General features: G+C 38.7%; 1 protein-coding gene across 1 annotated transcript in view; it reads right to left on the bottom strand.

Annotated features, from left to right (window-relative positions):
- Positions 1-25,134, bottom strand: part of DMD (dystrophin) — a 3,625,631-nt gene that overhangs the window by 1,446,115 nt on the left and 2,154,382 nt on the right. The window contains exon 45 of the mRNA XM_082246191.1: positions 16,803-16,978. Coding sequence (XP_082102317.1) covers positions 16,803-16,978 — 176 coding nt within the window. The remainder of the gene's footprint in view (positions 1-16,802; positions 16,979-25,134) is intronic.

Genomic DNA, 25,134 nt, shown 5'->3' with positions numbered 1-25,134 from the left:
TTTCCCCCTCTTCTCCTTTTCTCCATTTCCCCCTGGCCTCTTTCTTTCTTCTCCTATTTTAGGCCAGTGGGCCTTTTTGCCTGACTTCATCGAGATAACTTTCACTTTTCACAATGAACCACACGACGAGGGGTTCTGTTTTTGTTGCTAGTGGAATTCCTTTTGGTATATGCTAAATACAGTTTATGGGGAAGATGGGTTTGAAGTTCCTCTCTCCCCGGGTTATATAGTCGATATTATGTTGTGGCTGGTCCTGACCTCTCTGCCACCTAGATACTGTTATTACCTCCCTTCCCAATAGGGCTATGGGGATCAGGACCAGGAAGTTATATGCCAATGAGGCTCTTTATACTGGGTTATGGACTTCACTACAGTACTCATGTTTAGTAAGGGATATGGAAACCATCTCCCTCTTCTTCTAAAGTAAGCTTTAGTTCTGCAAATGGGATGCATACGCTTCACAGCTGATTTGTACCATTCTCCCACTGTTGTAGCATCCTTCATGCTAATGTATTAAACTCCTGAGGCAGTATCTCCTTTTCTCAATAACCATTCATTGTAAGTAGATTACCATTCCCCCCGGGATGCAGTTTTTGCTCCCCCTGGGGTGTCCCGGGAGGGATGGGGGAATGTCGGATACCTGTCCTGTCGTTAATTCCATGAAATGCCTGAGACGTGGATCTGCCTTACTAATTCACTAAGTCTATTGACGCCTCTCCTTGTCATTTACTCTAAGTGGAATGTTAAAATTAATGCTGCACTGCTGTTATTGTTTGTAACCTTTTCTTTTCCTTTGTTGAAAAATTCAATAAAAACCATTGAAAGTAAAAGGCTTAAATCTGACATTGCCCTTATTCAAGAATCCCTTAATCTGCCTTTAGCTGATTTTTCCCGTATGAAAAAATTGTGGGTGGGTACGGTTCTTGGATCAGCGGCGGTAGGGCGTAAAGCCGGAGTCCTGATCCTGATTCATAAAAGCCTGTCGTGTGAAATAGTATCCCTCTCCTCGGACGACAATGGCCGTTATGTTTCAGCTCATCTGAAGTTGAACAATAGAGAACTGCTGCTGACCAATGTGTATGCTCCCAACACTCCTGATCAGTCCTTCTATAGGGAACTCTCAACTCCCCTTCTCAAATTTCCTCACATTCCCCATCTAATCGGCGGGGATTTTAATTCGCTTATGGACCCGTTATTAGATAAATCCTTGACTAGGTCTAAGGTCGCTCACCCTGACGCTCTTGTCCTGAGCCCTTTAGCTATCGTGGTAGACTCCCTTAACCTCACGGACGTATGGTGCCTTCATCATCCCATCGACAGGGAATATACCTTTTATTCACAACCGCACAATGTATTCACGAGAATAGATTACTTTTTTTGCTCTGCAGCTGTCATCCATAGAATTGAAGACCCTGAGATACACAACATCGTTATATCTGATCATGCCCCTATCTCCTTAGTCTTGGACCCCCCTGACAAGCAAGCAGAATGTTATCTATGGAGATTTCCCGGGTACCTACATAATAATTCAAACTTCCAAGCTTAATTTGGCTCGGGCATGGCCTGACTATTCTGCGGACAATATTTCCCACGCCTCTACACCCAACTTATTCTGGGAAGCCGGTAAGGCTTTCCTACGCGGTAAAATAATATCATACGCCTCAGCATATAGGAAAAATGCCTCCAAATGCTATCTTCAAGCCAGTGAATGTCTTCAATTAGCCCAACACACACTGCTGTCCACGGACTCTCCGGCAAATAGGCAAGAGTGGGCTCTAGCTAAAAAAGCTTTTGACACTTGAGCGGATAAACTTGAATATATTAAGCGTGCACACTTCTCAGCTACATTACACAAATTTGGAAATAAGGCGGGTAAATTACTGGCGAGGTTGTGTGGGGCCCCTTACAAGCCCACCCATATTGCTTCCCTCAGGAACTCCTCGGGCATGGTAGAATCCACTCCTCCAGGAGTGAAGTCGATTATGCGCGAGTTCTATGCCTCCCTGTACTCCCCTGACCCCTTTGACGCTAACCAGGCCTGTTTTTTTCTTGACAGTGTAGTCCTCCCCAAAATCTCACCAGCACATTTAGAAATGTTAAATGCTCCAGTGACCCTCCCAGAAATTCAGACCACCATAAAACTTCTAGCTCCAAACAAAGCTCCCGGTCCGGATGGCCTTACAGGAGAGTTTTATAAAACCACTTTAGAGGTAATCGGACCAACCCTGCTGGAGGTTTACTCAGGCCATCTGGGCCGGAGGCTCCTATCCCCCTACAGGTAACCAGGCCATAATTAAACTTCTTGCTAAGAAAGGGAAAGACCCCCTTGAACCCGGTTCTTATAGGCCGATATCTCTTTTAAATTTGGATGTTAAGATCCTCTCCAAAATAGTAGCATCCAGACTTGCCCTGATTATGCCTTCCTTGATACATCCGGCACAATCCGGATTTACCAAGGGTAGATCAGCTGCCTCGAACCTTCGAAAGGTCCTCCTGGCCCTGGACCAAGCTAGAATACACTTGGAGGAAGACCTGGCGATCATAACCCTGGACTCGGAGAAAGCCTTTGACAATGTGAACTTTGATTGGCTCTCCATGGTGCTGGATGCTTTCGGCTTCTCTGGGCCCTTTACGCACATTGTCAATGCCATGTATACTTCTCCTGCGGCCAGCCTCTGGGTGGCTGGATCTCTCACCGACAAATTCTGCTTATTCAAAGGCACGAGGCAGGGCTGCCCCCTGTCCCCATTGCTCTTCAACTTGGCCCTGGAACCTCTGTCCAGGTACCTCTTGGGGATTGCGCCACTTCATGGTATTTTGGTTGGGCCTCAGGAACTCTGTATCTCACTTTTTGCGGACGATGTCTTAATCTTTACCCAAAACCCCTCTTTGGATATGCATACAATTATAGCTATATTTGATAGATTCAAACTTTGCTCTCGTCTCAGGATAAATTACGCAAAGAGCGAAATTCTCCCCCTGGGTGTAAAACCCAGACCCGTATGGGCTTCATCCTCTCCTTTTACACTGACCTCCTCCCATATCACATACTTAGGTATTAAGATAAGCAAAATACCCTCATCTATTGATACCTTGAACTACCCACCACTTTTCCAGAAGCTCTTTCAGGAATTGGATAGTTGGATGGATCTGCCTCTTTCACTCTTGGGAAGATGTCACTTAGTTAAAATGGTCAGTTTTGCTCGGCTTTTGTATCCGCTACAAACGATTCCTTTACTGATCAAACACAAAGACACCAAACAAATCAACAGTGCCATCTCTAGGTTTATCTGGAATGGCAAACGACCACGTATTTCTTTTGGCAAACTCTGTCTTCCCAGGAGTGAAGGGGGTATAAATCTCCCTGACATTAGGATGTATAACTTGTCTTGCCTCCTTAGGATAACCCTGGATTGGCTCTCCAAGTCCTCCCATTACTCTAATTATGATCTAGAGGCACAAATGTTTGCCCCTTTCTCACTGGCAGCGCTGTTACACACCAAATGGAAAAGCATGCCCCCAAGGCTTCAACATAATGTTTTACTGAGGGACACTGTGATTGCTTGGAGAGAGACGAGGAAACAATTAAAACTCCCTCTCTCCATCTCTAAATATCTCCCTATAAAGAACAACCCTGCTTTTATCCCCGGACTACACTCGAAGTTGTTTGATATCTGGCAACAAAAGGGCCTAATACATTTTTCAGATCTCTGTGATCCTGTCTCTGGTCTGCCACGGTCAGTACAGGACATCTTGGTGACCTATATTCTTCCAGGTACACACACTTTCTCTTTACTGCAATGCCATAGTTTTCTTCGGTCATCACGCAAGTACCCGAAGCGCAGATTTCTCGACCCTTTACTGGATCCTTTATTGACTACTGGGAAATACAGCATCTCTGCTATTTATAAACCAATTCAGAGGCTTACCTCTTCTCATCAAGCCAGTTCCTCGGCAGCTAACTGGGCAAAGGACTTCCCTATAGAGGACATTGTGACAAAGATATTTTTGGGCTACAACAGGACTTTACATTTGACTCCCAGAGAGACTTGGATGGAGACACAATTGAAGATTCTCCACAGGGCCTATATTCCCTTTATCTTCAATAAGGATGATTCTTCTACAAGTTTGTGTCCCCTGTGCAAATCCCACAGGCCAAGCCTACACCATAGGTTCTGGTCATGCACCTTCATATCTCAGTTCTGGGACCAAGTACTCTCATTCATTAATCGGGTCACTCTCCTTCAACTATCAAAAGACCCCCTCCTGCTCATCTTTGGTTACTGGGACAAAAAACTTCAGATATGGACCAGCCATCCACTGCCGCGCCCTCGCATATGGATTCTCACCTGTCTACTGATAGCTCGTAGAGTCATACTTGCAACCTGGATATCACCAGTGGGTCCATCCATATCTCAGGTGCACCGTGAACTTCAAAGCCTTCTGACCAAAGATCTAATTAATACAGACTTTCATCTCAAGTCTTCTTCTGACCGCTTTTCAGATAAATGGCAGGATTTAATTGATTCGCTACCCAAGGATGCAACTCCCAATCTGAACGATGGAACGTTCTCCTATTCATTCCCTGGTTATAGTTGCTGTAGGTTTGGACCTATTTTCCTAACCCCCGCCCCCCTCCCTACCCATTTTGTTAACTCCCTCTCCTTTATGTTATTCTCTTTGTATGGTTTACTGAGCAGATACATGGCATAGATCCATCCAACTAGGATTCTAGTATGTTTTCATGTTTAAATGCCTGTTTGTACCATGCTCCAGTTCTAGTCGGTCTCAAGTCTTGACTTTTGACTGCCTATCGACTCCCACACACTGAAAAATGTTGTTCATTGTTTTCTCTTGCATTTTTTTATGTATCGCAAATTGGTTTTAATAAAGTTTCTTTAAAAAATTAAAAATAAAAAAAATAAACAGAAATGCATGCATATACACTATTGTAATGTATGAACCAGCTGAAGATGCTCATTGTGGCAAAGGATGGAGCTCTACAAACAAAACAAAGGTCCACATCACTGGATCCCTCAGAGGGAGGGCATGGAGGCGCACTAAGGGAAAAGGACAAGGGAGGGGAGACAATCACATCAGCCCAGCCATTATGTCAATGGGGTGTTTGCTAATTGCTGGAGTCACTATATATCACTTTAGACCATGGTTAAAAACACCAACAGGGAGGAAACAATACAAAAAAAAAAAACATAAAAACATACCTATTATAGCTTGTACAGCGATATACCCTATATAATAAGCAACTTTGATCTTAGCACAGAATCTAATTCTTCTGTTTCACTTTCTTTTTCAGAGAAACAGCATAAGAATACATATTGATATGGACATAAGTGAAGTCTAAATGGTGGTGGGTATAGCGTACAAAGTCAACTTCATAAAAGGAAACTGAAGTCACCATATAATCAACAACATTGGTGATAATCTCACAGTCACGGGTGATGGGACTTCACTTAATACAGGTACTCTTACCATTAATTGACACCCAGTTTACCACATCAAACGACGATACCCAAACCATGCCCAGGCCAGAAGGGCATTCAAGGGTTGACCGTGGATCCTAACAATATGTAAAACTAATACAGGATTTTTTTAGGACACCTCCAGCAGACTGACATCAAAAAGCTTGGGTGCATGGATCAATATGTGACCAAGTTGGAATACAACTAAATATATTTAGATTTTATATCCCATACCCTTACAAAGGATGAGATGGGGTCTCATGCTGAGGTTTCACAGTGTGACATAATTTCCGGTTTGCGGCAGGTCCGAGCGGGGTGAGACGTACCTTGGAATGCACGCCATCTGCAGAGCAGCGCTTTCTTGTTATCCATTACCTTTGCCTATAGAAAGTGCCATTGGAGGCACCATAAAATGTGAGTGCATTGTTTTTACCCTTGCTTATTACTTTTGAATAAAATATACTGCACAATGAAGGGATTCTTTATATTCTTTTGAGAAACAAGCACAAGTGGACTGTATGAGATCCTGGCCTACCCCTAGAAGGAAGTGTTTGCCATAAAGTGAGGAATACGACAGGCACTATTGGTCCTAGTGGCCTGAGTGCTTCTGGTGAGTGGCCACTCTTCACTAGGTGGTGGACCAGCGATTTGTTGCACCAACATGGGAATAAAGAAAACAAATCACCTGGCACAATTGTTATGGACAGTATTTATTGATTTATTTTGTTCAATTTTTGATCTTTTATATTTTTTGAAGAAACACTGAGCACCTTATATCACTTTGCATTAATAATATTGCGTGATTTTTTTCGTGTCTGTCAAATATTTGGACTCAGCACCTTTATTGATTATTGCATATATGGTTTTTGGTACATGCTGTGTGTTTAACACAACATACTACACATTTATTTTTTTCATCTTTATAATGGTACACTCAATATTTATTACACACACTGCTATTTAGCATGGATTTGCACTAGCACTTTATATTCATTAATAATCTATATTTATTTATCTTCAATCTATTGTACCTTTTATGATTACATCCAGCCACATTTTTTTTCATTTCTGTGATTTCATAGTCACTCCTATCAACGTGGAAGCCCAATCGGGAGTAAACGCGTCAGAGCGAAGGAGGAGTTGTGCCGTCACTTAAACTAGACGCAGCTTGCACTGCAGGCAACCGTGGCTCTACACACTAAGGCAGAATTTGATCGTTCTTTTGTAAGTGTCTTGCATCTTCTAATAAATTATTTCATATGGGGATTATATGGGCATAATCGGCCTCTTTCCTTGTTCCATTCATGGTTAACTGGACCTTGATTTGAGCCATAAGCCAGGAGCGCCAGGAGTGCCTCCTTACATAAGATTTCCAGAGAGTCTGCACTATAGCCTGCAAATATTGGGATCTGGTAAGTAGCCCCCTTATATATATATGGGTGTGGATCTTAGTACAGCACTTCTTCCTGGTTTATCATAGAGGTTCTCCCCTGGACAGAATTTTTCTGCTTATCTACCCTTTACAATATTTATTCTGGTAAGAAGCAAATCTGTGAGGTGGTGGGAAAGCTTCACATCCCTTTTGCATCACGATCACGGTCACTTCTGGAATACCAGTTCACCATTTATTCCCATTTTAACCTTTAGCACCTGTGGATTTTCCATTGAACTTTATGTTTGGAAATCATTGCACCTTCACGTTTGGACTTTATTCTTGTGTGATTATTGCATTATATTGTTTTAGGAACCTTTTCAAGGAATATTCACGTTGTATTTATTTATTCATCCATTCTCGTTATCATGACTATTTATTTTAAAAAGATCAAGTGTTTTGAATCACAAAACACTTGTTCTTGATGACAACACTTTAGCGCACCAGAATGTTTTTTTATCATTTTTTTTTTGTCTTTTTTTTATCACTCATTTTATATTTAAACAAATGTATGAAGCTAAACACAGCTTAATTTAGTCATACTTGTCCTGATGACTAAAGAGTAGTAGCGCCTCACTATATATTCTTACATACCCTAAATACAATAGAATTAGAATTAAAGTCCATAATAATAAATTAAGTGCTCTGTGTCCATCAATTTGTGAAGTGAAAGTGCCACCAAAGAAAGAAAGTGTTTCTTCTTCCCCACCGGCTCACACCACACTCACCAGAAGGGTATGAGCTCTTTTTTCAAAAAATCACTTTTGGTATATATCTCAGTAATAATGGACTTAATGGCACAGAACAATATATTAATTATTATGGACTTCTATTGCATTGGAGTTATGTGATTGTATTGATTTGATATGTTTTGCATACTCATCAATATTATTTAGCACTATTTTCTATTGTTGATTGAGAGCCAAGTCTACTTTTCTATTCTAGATTAAGAAGTTTACATCCACCCTAACAGCCTTTTGGGCACAACCATTTATAGCAAGACCACGGCAGACAACTTAATTTTGCACTTATCTAATGGCTATCCAAAAGCATTAATACAAAATTTACCTTATGGTCAATATAATAGACTGCACCGTAACTGTACACAAGATGTTGATTTTGCCTTACAGGCCAAAAAATTACAAACGAGTTTATTGACCTACAACTGTAATTCTCTCAAAAGAGAAAATCACAGGGCATTACAGCAGCATAGGAGGACTCTACACTATAACCCCAAAAAAATGGGCAAACATTGATACAGTTTGACTGTATGCAAAGTTTTTTAATCAACTTTGGAGTTGGAGCTGGGTGGAATGTTCAAAAGGTATAATGCCAACATCCCAATATATCAGAAAAGAAAAATGGAAAATAACCCCCCACGGGACTTTAAAGGAAAAATTGATAAAAGGCTACTTGGTCTTTTATTAGGTTTTGTAATAAAAATTGGCATTTGCCTTTTATACAGTTGTACTTTTGATTCTGCCTACAAAGTCCATGTATATAGGAATCATGCTTCCTAACAAGGAGATAATTTTTTTTTTTACCCAAGCAGTACATAGATTGTGACACTATTGTGTGACATTTATTTTATGTTATACACCTGTGGTGTGTTCTACATTGGCAAAACATTCAGACACGTAAGGATTAATAATCATAGATGGTAATGCTTGTTAGTTGGCATATTGGCCTGCTCAAGGTCCTCAAAGACCCATGCAGGGGAGATTTTGATAAATTAGTACTTTAGAAAGGAACAAAATGGATATAGAGATTAGAAGCATAACCCCCTCCCTCCCCAAGTTTTAATAAGACTTTTAGTTAGACACCATTTTTGTAATAATTTTTTCCTTTTTTTTTTTTTGGTAAGCAATGGCAGGATCTGGTACAAATAGGCTGCACCACTAATTGTAAATTATTTTTTTTATTTATTGTGTACTGTTCATTTTTCAGTGATTTAGTGACTTGGGCCTTTGTTTTTATCTGTGGTGCTCTATCCTTTGCCAGAGTGAGCATCTTCAGCTGGCTTGTACATTACAATAGTGTACTTATGTACTGTATATATTTTTTATTTTTATTATGTATGATTATTAAATTTATGTTTGAATTATAGACATACTAGGACTCCCCCTCTACCGAAGAAGCAGTCAACTATCCGTGAAATGTGAACACAGAAATATAGAAACACTCCCCTTAGATATCCTATGGTTAATTTGTAACCTGATTACATATTCACTAAAATGTTTATTGATTGACCTTTACCTTGTAATATGGAATTCAAGCAGACTGGGATATGTAAGGGAACTAACAGTTATGCCATATTAAAATGTAGAGCTATAAAGGAAACATTTATAAATGTTTTTATTATGTTTTCAATTACTAAATCATGTTTTTGTCTTATTAACAAAAGGTTTTGTCTAATAGTTCTCTAGCACCACATAAAGTCCATTTATACACAAAGTTGATATGTTTTGCATACTAAACAATATTATTTAGCACTAAAGTCTACAGATCCTCTTTTTGCACCTGGAAGTTCCTGGGTCCCATCCTACATACCAGCTTCATCAGCACACCTGGTTCGAACATCTTCAGCAGCACAGCTGCTCCTAGGCGGTCTTCTGATTTTCTGCCACATCTGCACTTATTAATGGCACCAAGCCACTCCTTGTCTTCCTAAACCATCTCTCCAACTTCATGGAGTACTGTGCCAGAGGCGTAAGAGAAACCTTTTTGTCAACCCAGCCTCTAACAAGTACATAACAGGCATGGAATAAGTATCGAAGAATATATCAAAAATTAAATGCTAACTCTCTGTATTGGTCAATATTTCTACTCCAAATGATAACTACACACATGATATTTCCTGAATTGTCTGGAAGCCTCACTATACTTGGTTCTTTTATCGACTCCAATACACAGTTATTCCTTTAGAGCAGGGGTCTCCAAACTATGGCCCTCCAGTTGTTCAGAAGCTACAATTGCCATCATGCCTAGTCATGTCTGTGAGCTGTACAATGCATCATAGGACATGAAGTTCCACAACACCTGGAGAGCTGTAGTTTAGAGATCCCTGCTTTAGAGCCTAATATTGTCCAAGGGACCACCCTTTTTACTTTTTCAGTTACTTATAGGAAATACCCACTTGGACAGCATACACTTCAGGCATAGTTGTACAACATGCCAGTGTTTTGACAATATTTCCATCAGCTAGCTCCAGTTTGAGCCAACTTGAATAATCAAATGAACAGGTTTCCCTGTTTTTCTCCAGCTGGACCTTCTCCTGGGGGCTATAAGCTCCTTTGTGTGGTGCTAGCCTCAGCACAGCTCAGACACATTTATGAGATTATCTCTTTTTCTGAAATCTCTGGTACATAGAATGCACTTCCCGTTTAAAATTCTCCTCATCAGTATAGTTTTGACAAATCCTCATAAATTGACAAGTTGGGATTTAATTTACAGAGATTTGAAATAATGGGTTTAAAACACGCACTAGGAAGTTGGCTGTGGTTTATTTCCTATAAGTTTTAGGTTAGTGGTTAACCTATTGTTATCAATCAGGGTTTTACGATTCTCTTAGAGCAAAGCTACTCATAGATTAAACAAAATTTTAGCAGGGACTGGCGGATTTTTGATCTACAGCAGCTCACAAAAGTGAGTACACCCCTCACATTTTTGTAAATATTTTATTTTATCTTTTCATGTGACAACACGGAAGAAAAGACACTTTTCTACATGGTAAAGTAGTGAGTGTACAGCTTGTATAACAGTGTAAATTTGCTGTCCCCTCAAAATAACTCAACACACAGCCATTAATGTCTAAACCGTTGGCAAAAAGTGAGTACACCCCTAAGTGGAAAAGCCCAATTAGCCATTTTCCCTCCCCGGTGTCATATGAGTCATTAGTGTTAGGTCTCAGGTGTGAATGGGGAGCATGTGTGTTATATTTGGTGTTATCACTCTCACTCTCTAATACTGGTCACTGGAAGTTCAACATGGTACCTCATGGCAAAGAACTTTCTGAGGTTTTGAAAAAAAGAATTCTTGCTTAGGCTATAAGAAGATTGCAAGACCCTGAAACTGAGCTGCAGCACAGTGGCCAAGACCATACAGTGGTTTATCAGGACAGGTTTCACTCAGAAGAGGCCATGGTTGATTAAATAAGTCAAGTGCACATGTTCAGAATCATATCCAGAGGTTGTCTTTAAGAAAAAGATGAGTGCTGCCAGCATTGCTGCAGAGGTTGAAGGGGTAGGGGGGTCAGCCTGTCAGTGCTCAGACCATACCCCGCACACTGCATCAAATTGGTCTACATGGCTGTCCTCCCAGAAGGAAGATGATGCACAAAAAAGCCCACAAATAGTTTGCTGAAGACATGCAGACTAAGGACATGGATTACTGGAACCATGTCCTGTGGTCTGATGAGACCAAGATTAACTTATTTGGTTCATATGTGTCAAGCGTGTGGGGCAGCAACCAGGTGAGGATTACAAAAACAAGTATGTCTTGCCTACAGTCAAGCATATTGATGGGAGTGTCATGGCCTGAGTCTGCATGAGTGCTGCTGGCACTGGGGAGCTACAGTTCATTGAGGGAACCATGAATGCCAACATTTACTGTGACATACTGAAGCAAAGCATGATCCCCTCCCTTTGGAGACTGGGCAGTTTTCCAACATGATAACAACCCCAAACACACCTCCAAGATGACCACTGCCTTGCTAAATAAGCTGAGGGTAAAGGTTGAGGACTGGCCAAGCATGTCTCTAGACATAAACCCTATTGAGCCTCTGTGGGGCATCCTCAAATGGAAGTTGGAAGAGTGCAAGGTCTCTAACATCCACCAGCTCCATGATGTCATCATGGAGAAGTGGTAGAGGACTTCAGTGGCAACCTGTGAAGCTCTGGTGAACTCCATGCCCAAGAGGGTTAAGGCAGTGCTGGAAAATAATGGTGGCCACACAAAATATTGACACTTTGGGCCCAATTTCGACATTTTGACTTAGGGATGTACTCACTTTTGTTGCCAGCAGTTTAGACATTAATGGCTGTGTGTTGATTTTGTTTTGAGAGGACAGCAAATTTACACTGTTGTACAAGCTGTACACTTACTACTTTACATTGTAGCAAAGTGTCATTTCTTCAGTGTTGTCACATGAAAAGATATAAAAAATATTTACAAAAATGTGAGGGGTGTACTCACTTTCGTGAGATACTGTATATATGAGCACTCAGCTTCTGTACAACTGCCCTGCTGGAAAATGTCCTCTCAATCAGTGCTGCAGGCTATAGCCTGCAGTACTGATCTGTGTATTATGATGGAGGAGAAGACTCCTCACTGTCAGAATACAATGATACAGCTGGGAGGATTCTCCCATCCACCTTGAATGTGTGAATGGGAGAATCAGGTTAGCTAACCTTTTTCAGTTCCTCCTGGAACACCTCCAGGAATTAACTAATAAACCAATTGTTGGAAAGGGCCATTATTGTTTTGGCTTTAGATTTGTGGTTGTAGGTTCATTGGAAGAGGTATATTTAGCTTTCAATATCTAGATCTGCTGGTTATTTTGATATTAGATCCTCACTAAAATTATCTCCAATTATGTATTTTCGTATTACATACTTAGTTGGACTTGCACAAGTTTGTAACAGGTTTACTATTAGCCTTAATTTAACTGAGGTATCTAACCAAAGATCGTTTATAGTTGGTTGTTTTTGCTTTATTATTATTTGTTGAAAATCAGCCTTCATTGTCCATGACTGATGCATAATTGTGTCTTGTAGCCATGAAATTAGGTTTTTAATGCTATCATTATTAGGTATCATATAACAGTCACTGACTAATATTTTTAATGTTAATAACCTTTGTGTCAACATGTGTAAACAGCTATGTAAAAACTGTTGTATCATAAAATTATTAGCACTCATTAAATCAATCAAAGTAACTAATTTTTTCAAATACAAAAAGTGCTTTGTTGATTTTCATGAGGCAATGGTTTGGCATCACATCTAGATCTCCACTGCAAAATGCTGGCATAAACTGAGGCCAAGTCCTTCTGTGTGCAGTAGCACTAGGCTTTAGAAAGAACACCTGGAACTGGAAGAAGAGATGTATTGGTAATCATAAATGACGCCTGTGGCTTCTCTGTAGTCTAACAGAATAATGGACTTCAAACACTCCAGCATATCTTTCTATGAATGTTTAATGAATACTAAACAATAAATTAGCAGGTATGTTTTTTCTTTTCCCAGGATGAAAAATTTGACTTGACTTACATAACTTTAAATGAGCCATATAAATAGATTAAATAGTTTAATTGTACTAGTGTTAGCTATACTATGCCACGAGTAGTTCTTTTAATATGTATAGATCTTGCATAAAAATATGGTGATTTTTTTTATTACTTGTTTGCTTAATTTGTATACGCATAATTACAAATTACAAAATAAAATGCACATGTTCATAATATTTTAACTTTTTTAAGTTAGGTAACTGTAAAATTGCAGGATGATAATTTATATTTACAAACACAACCAGCAGTTGGAGCTCTAGGATTTCCTTCACAAATTTTCCAGGCATCCATTGGAAATTCTGAAGGATCATTTGATATACAGTACTTCCCGAATTCCACAAGCTATGTGCCAGAAAGAGACATCAGATTCATCACTGTCGTCACTTTCGGTACCTGATGATGAATTTTTTCCATGCATCGCTATCGCTCAGTTCTTCAAGTAACACCGTTTCGCTGACGCTGTTTTCCAGTTTGTTTAAAAGCGCTTTTGCGCAAAAAAAAATGCTTTTTGGACGCCATGGTCGTTCAAAATTTTCCAGGCACAAAACACTGGAAAAGCACAGGCAGGGCACTGGAAAAGTCACCAGGTGAAATCCTGTGGTGAAATGGCATGATACAGTGTAATCCGTTAGGATCACAGCTTTGTATCATGTCATTTAGTGTTTTTTCACTTTTGAATTTGCCGCCGGTTCCACCCCCCTGCATCGCAACACTCGCAGGGAGGGAACCGGAAGGCAAGTGCCAGCAATTGGCCATGCACAGAGCGGGGAGAGACTGTAAGGAGGATGGGGAGGACAGCAGGGAGGACAGCGGGGGAGCGCGGGGAAGGTGAGTAACATCCTGGGGTAAGCTCGAGTGTGGCTCAGGGTTACCTCTTTTGGTACTGAAAGTTAACCCCACATCACACTCGGGAATACCGCCAGGGAGGTTAATATTTGTGACTTATTGATAAATTATTGTATCTGTGAGGAATAAAAATTGTGTTCTTTTTTATAAATTTCAAAGGGCAATGGACATTTTTTATATCTATACATAAAATATACAGTATATATATATATATATATATATATGTATATATATATATATATCAACTGATGGCCTATAAAAGGTGTCTCATTACCAAGGTGTCACACAAGAAACATCTCCTGATGGGTAAAAGCAAGGAGCTTTCTCAAGACCTTTACAACCTCATTGTTGCAAAACATACTTTTGGCATTAGTTACAGAAGGACTTCTAAACTTCTAAATGTTCCAGTGAACACTGTTGGGGCCATAATCCGGAAGTGGAAAGAACTTAATTTCAACACAACCAGGTGGTTCTCAAAATTTTTCTGACAGAGGAATGAAAATAATTATCAGAAGAGTTGTCCAAGTGCCAAGGACCACTTGTGGGGAGCTTCAGAAAGACCTTGAATTAACAGGTAAATTTTGCTGCACAACATTTAGACAAGCCTGTGAAATACTGGGAGAATATAGTCTGGTCAAATGAGACCAAAATTTAACTCTTTGAATACCATAATACACACCATGTTAGGAGGTCAAATGGCACTGCACATCACCCCAAAAACACACCAACAAGGAAGTTTGGAGGTAGGAACATCATGGTGTGGGGCTGTTTTTAAGCATATGGTACTGGCAAACTTGATATCAGTGAAGGAAGGATGAATGGAAAAATGTACCAAGACTTTTTTTTATAAAAATCTGCTGCCATCTACCAGGATGATGAAGATGAAACAAGTTTGGACATTTCAAAGAAAAAAAATAAAGCTGCTAGAATGGCCCAGCCAGTCACCTGACTTGAATCCAATAGTAAATCTATGGAAAGAACCAAAAATCTGAGTTCATAGAAGAGGGCCACATAACCTTCATGATTTGAAGGCTGTTTGTGTGGAAGAATGGGCCAAAATCATACCTGATCAATGCATGCCACTAGTTTCTCCATACAGGAGGCATCTTGAAGCTGTCATTACCAAAAAAGGGTTTTGTATGAAGTATTAAATACATTTCAGTTAGTGTGTTTAATACTTTTTCCCCTGTTTCTTTTCATTTTATTACACATAACTTAATTTTTGAATGTATTTGTTTTGGTTTCTTTGTATGTATGGATTTCATGGGTTGTTACCGACATTTGATGAAAATTCCATGTCAATAGCATCTATATCAATATATTTACCTAGAAAAATGGTGACACTTTTAATACTTCTTTTACTGGCTGATATATACACAAATGTATATATTTAGATATATTTTGTGACAAGGCTAGGCCCTGCCACTGTGTAAGTATAAGTAGGAGACACACAAGGTTCTCTGAATGCTGCAAAGAGTCTTGGGCAGGATGAAGCATTCAATCTTATGTCCCGGTCTTTCTGAAGACCTGGAAGCTAGATAAGGATGCAGTTGTCCACACTTTTATAAGCAAGGACCTGATCATCGCACAGGAGACAGGTGTGTGCTCCATCCAGGAGACATGCGTACCCCGATTAGGAGAGGGGTCCTACTCAGGAGACGGCACTCCATGCTGGCAGACAGATTCCTTACACACAGGACTAACAAAGTTGGGACAGCTTGGCGAGACTATAGGACTGAGAGAGCTAAGGCAATCAGACGAGTCAAGGGTGACTTTGTAGGTCTTGAAGTGAGAGAGCCTATGGTGCCTGGAGATTTCATATTTAAAGGCCAGGGAATTGGCTCGCTCAGCAGGAGGCTGTAACTACAAGTTGACTGTTTTAGGAGACCCCAGGGAGCCAGGAGAGCTGAGTAAGGCAGTCTGCGGGACCTCTAAAAATTGCAGGAATGCTGTTGAAGAGATAGGCTCTGCATTTTCTGGTATCTGTTTCACAAATGAAAACCCCCTGTTCTGTGTTCAAAATTTCATTAAAGTTTGTTTAAAAAAAGTGAGTTAGCAAGCCTTAAAACCAGTTTAGACTGGCATTGACTCAGTACAAATGCTTCTACCACTGAGTTATAGATTATATTAAGATTAGATTATATTAGGTTTTCCATATATAGCTTGAGAAAATGCACTTTCTTTAATCAGTTGCACACATATTTGTGGTGGTTTAAATGGTTTTCTAAACGTTTTTGAAAGTCTGGCTATATTTTCACTCCTGTTCTCTTTTTCTCCTCACTCTGCACTGCCTGTTGTGAAGTAAATGTATCAGGAATTGTCACGCTTCCACCATTTTGTAATTACTGCCAAATGTATTGTAGAATTTGCCGAAGCATGGAAGTCCTAGCTCAAACTCATGCTAACAATTCAAACACCAAAACCTACCAATATTCTGAGGATTTAAAGAGATGAGTACACAGGAGCTAAATACAAAAGCAATTTCAATGTCTGTGTAAAGTCATTTGTCAGCCTCAATTTCAGTGCTATCTTGGGTGTGGGCCCATCTGCAACCAATGTATACAATACAGCTCAATTATAATAAACATTAGGAAGCAAATGGAGGGCAGTAGGAACAGCAGGCAAGCATAATTTGTTCATTGTTTACATTTTTGTGTAAAGGTCCTTTTTTATTGCATATGAACAGTTGAAGTTTTAGTAGCTATTGCAATTAGTTTATACACACTGATTGATAATGCTACATTGTTTTAAAATGACTCACCTTTGCCTTCTTTCATTAAGCTTCCTGTAGATCATAAACCAGCGAGAATTTAGGGTATCTAAATTCTCCTTAATACAGGAAGCGTCAGCAGTTGAGGACTGCTCAGCAACTTCTCCTCCATATACATTCAGGGCTCTAACAGTAGCTTGCTGCTGCTCTATGCCATCTTCAAGCACCTGAAAGTGTAAAAATAAAATTGATTTTAGGAAGAACACGTAATTACATTTTTTTTCCATTGAAACTATAGACCTTATTAGAACATATAAAACACTCTAATCACAATTCCATAATATAAGCTACCTTACAAATCTATGATCCTTCACAACCACAAAATACATTGGGTCATCATTACTGCAGGTCAGGAGCATTTGGGGGATTGGCCTACTGGTGCCAGATCCCATCAGACCTTTTAATATCAGGCACTGCTTCCTCTCCTTTCACATGTGTAAATCCCAAGATTCTTTAGTTAAAACTGGTGGAGCTAAGGTTTTTCTAAGAAAATTCAGATCTTCCTGGGTAAAATTATTTCTTCTCCTTATGAACAAGGATACATTACAGTATCTGAATGAAATGCTTCCATAAATGTCTCTGATTGAATAAATAAGCCATGTTATGGCTGGCTTATACATGGTTTTTAATGATTTTAACTTCTTAATAAGGCAGTTTTGTCCTATGTCAGTTTTTTTTTTTTGCTTATTTCACATTAGGTCATGACTGTGGAAAGTTTAGTTGAGGAGAACTAGCAGTGCCTGATATTGTACAACCTGCTGTTTTCTATCAGTAAGGACATTTGTCCACAAACGCATTTCACCTGCAATATTTGTGGGCTAACATATTCAGTGAGTGTGTAAGCCTATGAGTTTGTAGGGTGGCTTATACGCCTATGTGGTTATCTGAGGGATTTTTATCTATGTGGCCTAAAAGTGGGCTTTCAATCTGTAGCTAAAAAGAAGAGGTGCTTTTGCATTGAAACTAAATTAATGCATGTTAGAGATATACAGTATATAATATTCACAACTACAAAGGAGTTCAAGTAAACAAACACTGTTCATCTTGCATTATCAGTCACCCATAAGATTGGAAACCATGTTTTAATGTTAATGATACATTACACAAATATACACAATTCATATGAATGTACTATTTAATAAAAAATGTCATCTCCAACTTTTATTACATCACTCCAACTGATTATGCTGACTTGTTAACCAGTCCTCCAGATGATACAACCAAATCCATCAATGCATTATAGCTTTTACATTTTTAAATATAAGAAAAATATTGATGGATAACATCTCACTACTATTTTTTTAATGAAAAAAAAAAAAAGTATTATTTTCTACTATATTTTGTAGTTTACACAGGCTTCTAACTTTCCTTTACCCTATAGGCTTAAAAAAATATGAAATACATTTACAGCATTGTACTTAAACGTTTGTAGTAAATTCTTTAACATTCAGTGTATTTACCGAGTTAAATTTAAAACTGAATGAATTGCAGATAAATGTGTACAGCATAGAGAATTCTAAGCATGTACAATATCTCTTTTAATCCCCTGCAAGAGTATTTGATTCACAATCAGGAACAGTTTGACAGGGCAGAAATATCATTTTGCTGGTTGAACATCAGGAATCAAACAATCTTTTTTGAAATTCCGTCAACGAGTGCACTGTGATTTGTATGCCCTCGGGATGTGTTCTAAAATATTTTCTCAGGGAGATTCCAAAACAACTACTAAACAGCAGCCCAGCAGCTTGTGAAGTAATAAAGAAAGGCTGATAGACTAGAGATAGGATCAAAAAGTGCCACAATACAAAATAAAAGTGCTAGGAAAAAAAATGTACTGTAGACGGAAAAAGGCAATACATTTTATGTGTTCTTTAGACAGTAGAAAAACATCCTGAAACAATAAAAATGATATGATGATTGCGGGGGAAGATATGATATATAAACTTGTGTAAACCCTACTGTTAACTCCACCTTTGCTATTGTTACAATATATACTTTAATAAAAATTAAATTTTTGTTTAATGGGAGTTAATCCACTATCACACCTTCACCTTCATGCCATTTTATCCTATATGTAACTGTTTTACCTTGCATATATTGTTAATGTTACATATTGCAATATTTTAAATATACTGTATAGTCAAAACTTTGTCTTGTTTTTAAAAGAGTAGGGATTGATTCAAATCCCTGTAAATATTGTATTGCTGTCTTTTTCCCTGCAGTGTGGAGAGAGCAAGGGTCCTTCTTTGTAACATGCTGTACAGGCTTTACTCCTCTTTGATTGCTTTCTAAAGAAAAAACATTTTCAAGGTTTTGTACACTTCTTGTTTTCATGCTCTTGAAATATAGTTAGCTGTTTTAAGCTAAAGTTTGATTTGGCTTTAAACCCATTAAAAAACCCTGGAAAATTATCTTTATATCACCATTCCGGGGTATACAACGTATTACAACTGTCTGTTACAACTGCATATTACAACTTTTTCTAAAAGAATATGGATTTCTCACAGTTTGACCCTAAATTATGAGCTCAGTGAACATTTTATTTTCTATGTGAGCAGTCTCTACTTCTTGAATAAAGGGACTCCAATGAGTCTTTAGATGAGCCCAAATTATTCATTACATTTGAAAAAAAAAAAATTTTTTTCCTCCCTCTCCCCCCCCCTTGTTCCCCCCCTCCTTTTCCTTTCCCCCCTTCCTTTATTCAACTTTTAACCGCCCCCTTCCTCCCTTGTCCTTTATTTCTTCCTATCTTTTTGTCTTTCCCCCTTGTTTTTTCTCACATTTTCATACTATGTTTCTAGATATATGAGGGCTTGGTATAAAAATTCCTATTGTTACTTTACCATTAGTATTAGTGTCTCCCATGTCCACTAGTGAGAGATTTTTGGTGGCTGACTTGTCATGGGGGTTGGTGTTTGATGCTATCTCCAGTGAGCCTAAACCCTTCCCCACTAATTTATGTTGAATTGATTCCAAATCATTACATGATTGTGATTGCTGTTTTGTTGTTTTGCAGACAATATTTATTTGGTTAAGTCTTGTTATCATCCTTAGAGTGCACGTATCCTCCTGAAGAAGAGTTTTTTCCGTGAAACATGTTGAGGAATACATGCTTGAATACTACATTGTACACTCTGTTTTAACCACTTGCCGACCGCCGCACGACTATCTACGGCGGCGGTCAGCCCCTCACAGGCAAAGTGACGTAGGTCTACGTCGCTCGCCTGTGAGGGTTTAGGGAGCGAGCGCGCGCCGCCGGAGGCGCGCTCCCGCTCCCGCGTGGTCACGGACCCCCCCGCGCGTGTGACCGGCGGACCCGATCGCCGCCGGCCACTCTGCGATCGGCGGGGGAGAGGGAGAAAGTCAGGCAGCTTGTGTAAACAAGCTGCCTGTCATTCTCCTCTCTGTATGAGAGATGATCACATGGATCTACTATGTAGATCCATTGATCACTCTGCATACAGTTGAAGCCACAGCCAATCACAGTTAGAATCACGCCCCTAGGGACACACACAGCCCCTCCCTCTCAAATAAAGTTAACCCCTTCACTACCAGTGTATTTTTACAGTAACAGTGCATATATATAGCACTGATTACTGTAGAAATGTCACTGGTAACCCCAAAAGTGTCACAAATGTCAGTCAAGGGTCCGATCTGTCCGCCGCAATGTCGCAGTACCGCAAAAAAAATCGCAGATCGCCGCCATTACGCGTTAAAAAAAAAAACAACAAAAATGACAAAAATCTTTCCCTTTGTTAGTAAACGCAATAACTTTTGCGCAAACCAATCAAAATACGCTTTTTGCGATTTTTTTTACCAAACATAGGTAGCATAAAACAAATTGGCCGAAAATATTAAAAAATTTTGATTTTTACATTTTTTTTTGGGGGAATTTCATATAAAAAAAAGGGAAAAATATTGCTATTTTTGCAAAATTTACGCTCTTTTTTTGTTTATAGCGCGTGATCAAAAAATCGCACAGGTGATCAAATACCGCCAAAAGAAAGCTCTGTTTGTGGGAAAAAAAGGACGCCAAATTCGTTTAGGTACAGCGTCGCACGACCGCGCAATTGTCCGTTAAAGTCACGCAGTGCCGAATCGCAAAATACCCTCTGGTCGTTTAGCAGCCAAATCCTCCGGGGCTTAAGTGGTTAACCAATCAGCTACAGCCAATTTAAGGTGCTAAATACTTTGTTGGACATTTGTCCATTTTAATGTAAAATTGTTTTGAATAAACTTTGGTAAAAAAAGATTTTATATGTGAAGTATCTATTATACTATGGTACCATAAAAATCCTATTTTCTTTCCCGTGTTTCCCTTTTTCCCATTTCCTGGGACTGTTCATGTGGGGAGAATGGCCCCTTTTCACTCTTTCCCCCCTTCATGACTTAAATCTTGGGATGTTGGTACCCAAAACTTGTTTTTGCACCTCAGGCTTAATATTACATTATTCATTAAAGTAGAGCTAAAAGCAAAACTTTTTTTTAATTTGGATAGTGTAAGGGAGGGCTCTAACCTCAGTCAGTTTTTTTTTTTTTTTTTGCAATCTGTATTCCATAAGGGATTTTCCCTTCACTTCCTGTCCCATAGCCAAAACAGGAAGTGGAGAAATCACAAGGTGTCAACAGGGTCATCAGAACTAGGGTCTCCATTAAAAGATTGCCCCTCTATTACTATTGGTATTTTCTTTTGCGTTCACTTTTGATGATAATGGTAAAGTGGAAGGTAATGGTAAATCTCTGGTCATTTTAACCAGTGAATCTCCCTAGTGGGGGCTCAGACAGCAATAAAAACTGACAGGTGTTTTTATCCCTCTCCACTCTATCCAACATTTAAAGAAAAATTGCCTTTAGTTACTGTTTATAGCAATGTAACTGCTGACTTGGCTTTTAAAAATGTAAGCTTCATATTTTTCAATCTGATCCTTTCAGGTCTGTAACTCACTAAATAACAAAAGCCAGTCAAGGGATAACAACCTTGGGCCTTACCCCTTTAAAACCAAGTTAATGGTAGTAAGCTCTAAACTTCTTTCCTTATCGGTTTGTTTTAATAGCACGCAAAAGTTTTACTTCACCACTCTATTGTTTCATGAAATAAAAAAATTAAGTAACTTTATATTTTAAATAAAATTATCCTACATGATACAGAATGCTTAATTTACTTTATTTTTGATATGTCTGAATCATCATATTGTACCTGAAAAATGAGAGAAATATGCATCTTCACCTGGCAATCACTCTGTGTCTTAATAAGCAAAATTAATGGCAGGCAGTGATAGGCTTTCTGCCAGCTCAGCTGTTTGGACGCATTTGGCTTTCATTACAGCGGATAATAAAAAGAAAAGACTGTACTATACAGCATCTAAAGTGAGAAAGTCGATCCCGTGTTGCAGGTAATTATTCTGGCAGGTAAAATGATGAATTACTAAAGGACTATAGATGTATCACCTTGGCTAAAATTATGAAATAAAGATATACAAGATAGCTAAATCTCAATATAAATGGCTGCAGCTTGTCTAGTATCCCTACTTATGATGAAGAAGAGCACATTGCTCAAACCCTGGAAAGCCAGCCAAAACATACAATTGATGCTTCGTGCTTGTGTATAAGCATAATTAATTATAATAGAAATACATTTTACTCAATCACTTAACATGCAAATACATTCACTACAATTTTTCTTCCTTTTTTTATTTTAAGCTGTTAAAAAAAAAAGAAGAAGTAATTCTTAACACAAAAAGCTTATTATAGATATCTCCTACTGTTGTGGAAAAGGAAATTGACACTTGATGCCAAGACTAATATATGGTCCAGGCATCAAGGTGCAGGGGACTACTTTAGCCTGCCTCAGGTATATAATTTACTTATGAGGAGCCTTTCCTTGTCAGTCCCTTAAAAGCAACTGCTGCTCACCAAAGATTATGGTATAGTTTTTCTGTTTGACCACAAACACTTGCTGTTTGGACAAGTGACTGGTTGTATTTCCTTTGTGTTGTACTTTTTTCAGACCAATTTTAGTTAAGGAACTACCACCAATCCCCTTCATCCCTTCTGATATCTGTACCACCAGCTAGTTACAGGCAACATTTTCTCTACAAATGCTTCTCTTTTTTAACCTCCCTGGCGGTATGATTAGGTCAGGAATTCTGTACCAAAAGCGGTACAATTTTTTTCATGGAAATTTGGCGTTATGTATTATAGGCCTACAATTCTTAGTAATTACTGACTTAAACCTGACCAAAACAAGAGTCTAGTAGACGTTCCAGATGTGATAAATTTGAAACACAAACGCATGAATTATAATCGAATCAATAATATAATTGTATTATATAATATATAATAAATATATATATATATATATATATATATATATATATATATATTATATTATATTATATAATAAAATTATATTATTGATTAGATTATAATTCATGTGTTATATTATATATATACGTATATATATATATCTATATATATATATATATATATATATATATATATATATATATATATATATATATATATATATATATGTGTGTGTGTGCATATATATATATATATATATATATATATATATATATATATGTATGTATATATATATATATATATATATATATATACACACACACACATATATATATATATATATATATATATATACATAAATATATATAAATATATGTATATATATGTATATATAAATGTTATGTGTGTGTTTGTGTTTTGTGCAACGTTCAATGTTTGAATTTCCCTCCCTAGTTCCGCTCCCATGCATCATTGCTGCTGCAGGGAACGGAACTAGTAAGTCATCACACCGGCGGAGGACGGACGAGCGGCGGGGATCTCAGATGGCTGGCAATCACAGCAATGGGAGATCATCGCTGGATCGCCAGGAGAAGGTAAGACACCGCTGCGCGCTCTGCACATCCACCCCGAGCATGACTCGGGGATACTGATAACAGCATAGAAAATCCACCCCGAGTCATGCTCGGGGATACCGCTAGGCAGGTTAAAGCACTACACTCATGCACCTATTACACAATGAACTTCCGTAGAACAGAAGAGCATTTTCTTCTGTATTTGCCACATATTCATTGGTGACCCCGACATGATCAAAATGGAGGGTGAACACTAAATTGTGCAAGAACACCCAGAGACAAATATAGCTCTGCCACTATTCAGTAAGTCCAGGTGAGGATTTTGATTGCTTGACTTATTGAACACATATTCTATGGAAAGTTTATTGTTTGTTTTATAGATTCTTGTGGATAACTTTTAATTTTTTTTATTAATGAGAATTATTAGTGTTTCCTTTTTGACATTAGTTGCCTGTTTGTGTACAAATGGACCTTTGTAACTATTGGCAGGCATAGAGGGTATGCTTGCTGTCTTTCTTTGTCTATAAATTATGTGTGTGTGAATAAGGACAGAGCCAGCTGATAGGTTGGTCATTGTTTACCCAAGTGGTTGCGATTAAATAACTCCTATGTGGAACATGACTCCAGGGTGAAAAAGAGCTAATGACATTGAATGTAAATATGATGTAATATGCCTATAGTCAGTGAGGGGATCCTTGCAGAATTGAGAAACCAGTGGGGGAAATTTACTAAAGCTGGTGCTCACAGAATTTGTGCAGCTGGGCATAGTAACCAATCAGCTTCTAGGTGTTATTGTCAATGTTTAATTAAACAAACTGAAGTTAGACACTGAATGATTACTATTTAAAGCTGCACCAGATTCTATGTGCACCAGCTTTAGTAAATCTCCCCCACTCTGTCCCTCATCATCTATTGTCTATATTAGAGTTGAAGAGTTCACTGGTCATTGAATGTTCAGACCAGGAGTGAAAAACACCTCTATTAAGTGCCCCTTGTAGAAATATCACTCTTATAATTAACTACACAATCCAGTAAAAAACAAACAAAAAAAAACCTTAAAAGGAAGTAACCTTCCATCAATTGTTTGTACCTCTCAGTAAGCCTATAGTAAGGCTTACCTATAGGTACACTAAATATCTCCTAAACATGCACCGTTTAGGAGATATTTACTGTATATGCAGTCAATGGCATCATCGGCACATACACTCTGATGGAACGGCCACCTGTGCTGCTTCTTTAGAGCCCTGTGCCGTGATCGGCAGGAGTGATGTCACACGGCTCCGGCCAGTCACACAGCTGGAGTCCGCGGACCCGGGAAGGAAGATAGGTGAAGATGGATGAGGCCTCCAGCGGTGACAATGAGGGCTTAGTTTGTAGGTAAGGTACACATAATGTGCTAGTGTGCGATGCATAATAGTACATTATGCCTTTTACTTTGCAGGTCA

This window comes from Pelophylax lessonae, assembly GCF_965119305.1.
Source record: "Pelophylax lessonae genome assembly, chromosome: 2".
Taxonomy (NCBI): Eukaryota; Metazoa; Chordata; class Amphibia; order Anura; family Ranidae; genus Pelophylax; species Pelophylax lessonae.
This window is presented reverse-complemented; position numbering and strand designations above follow the sequence as displayed.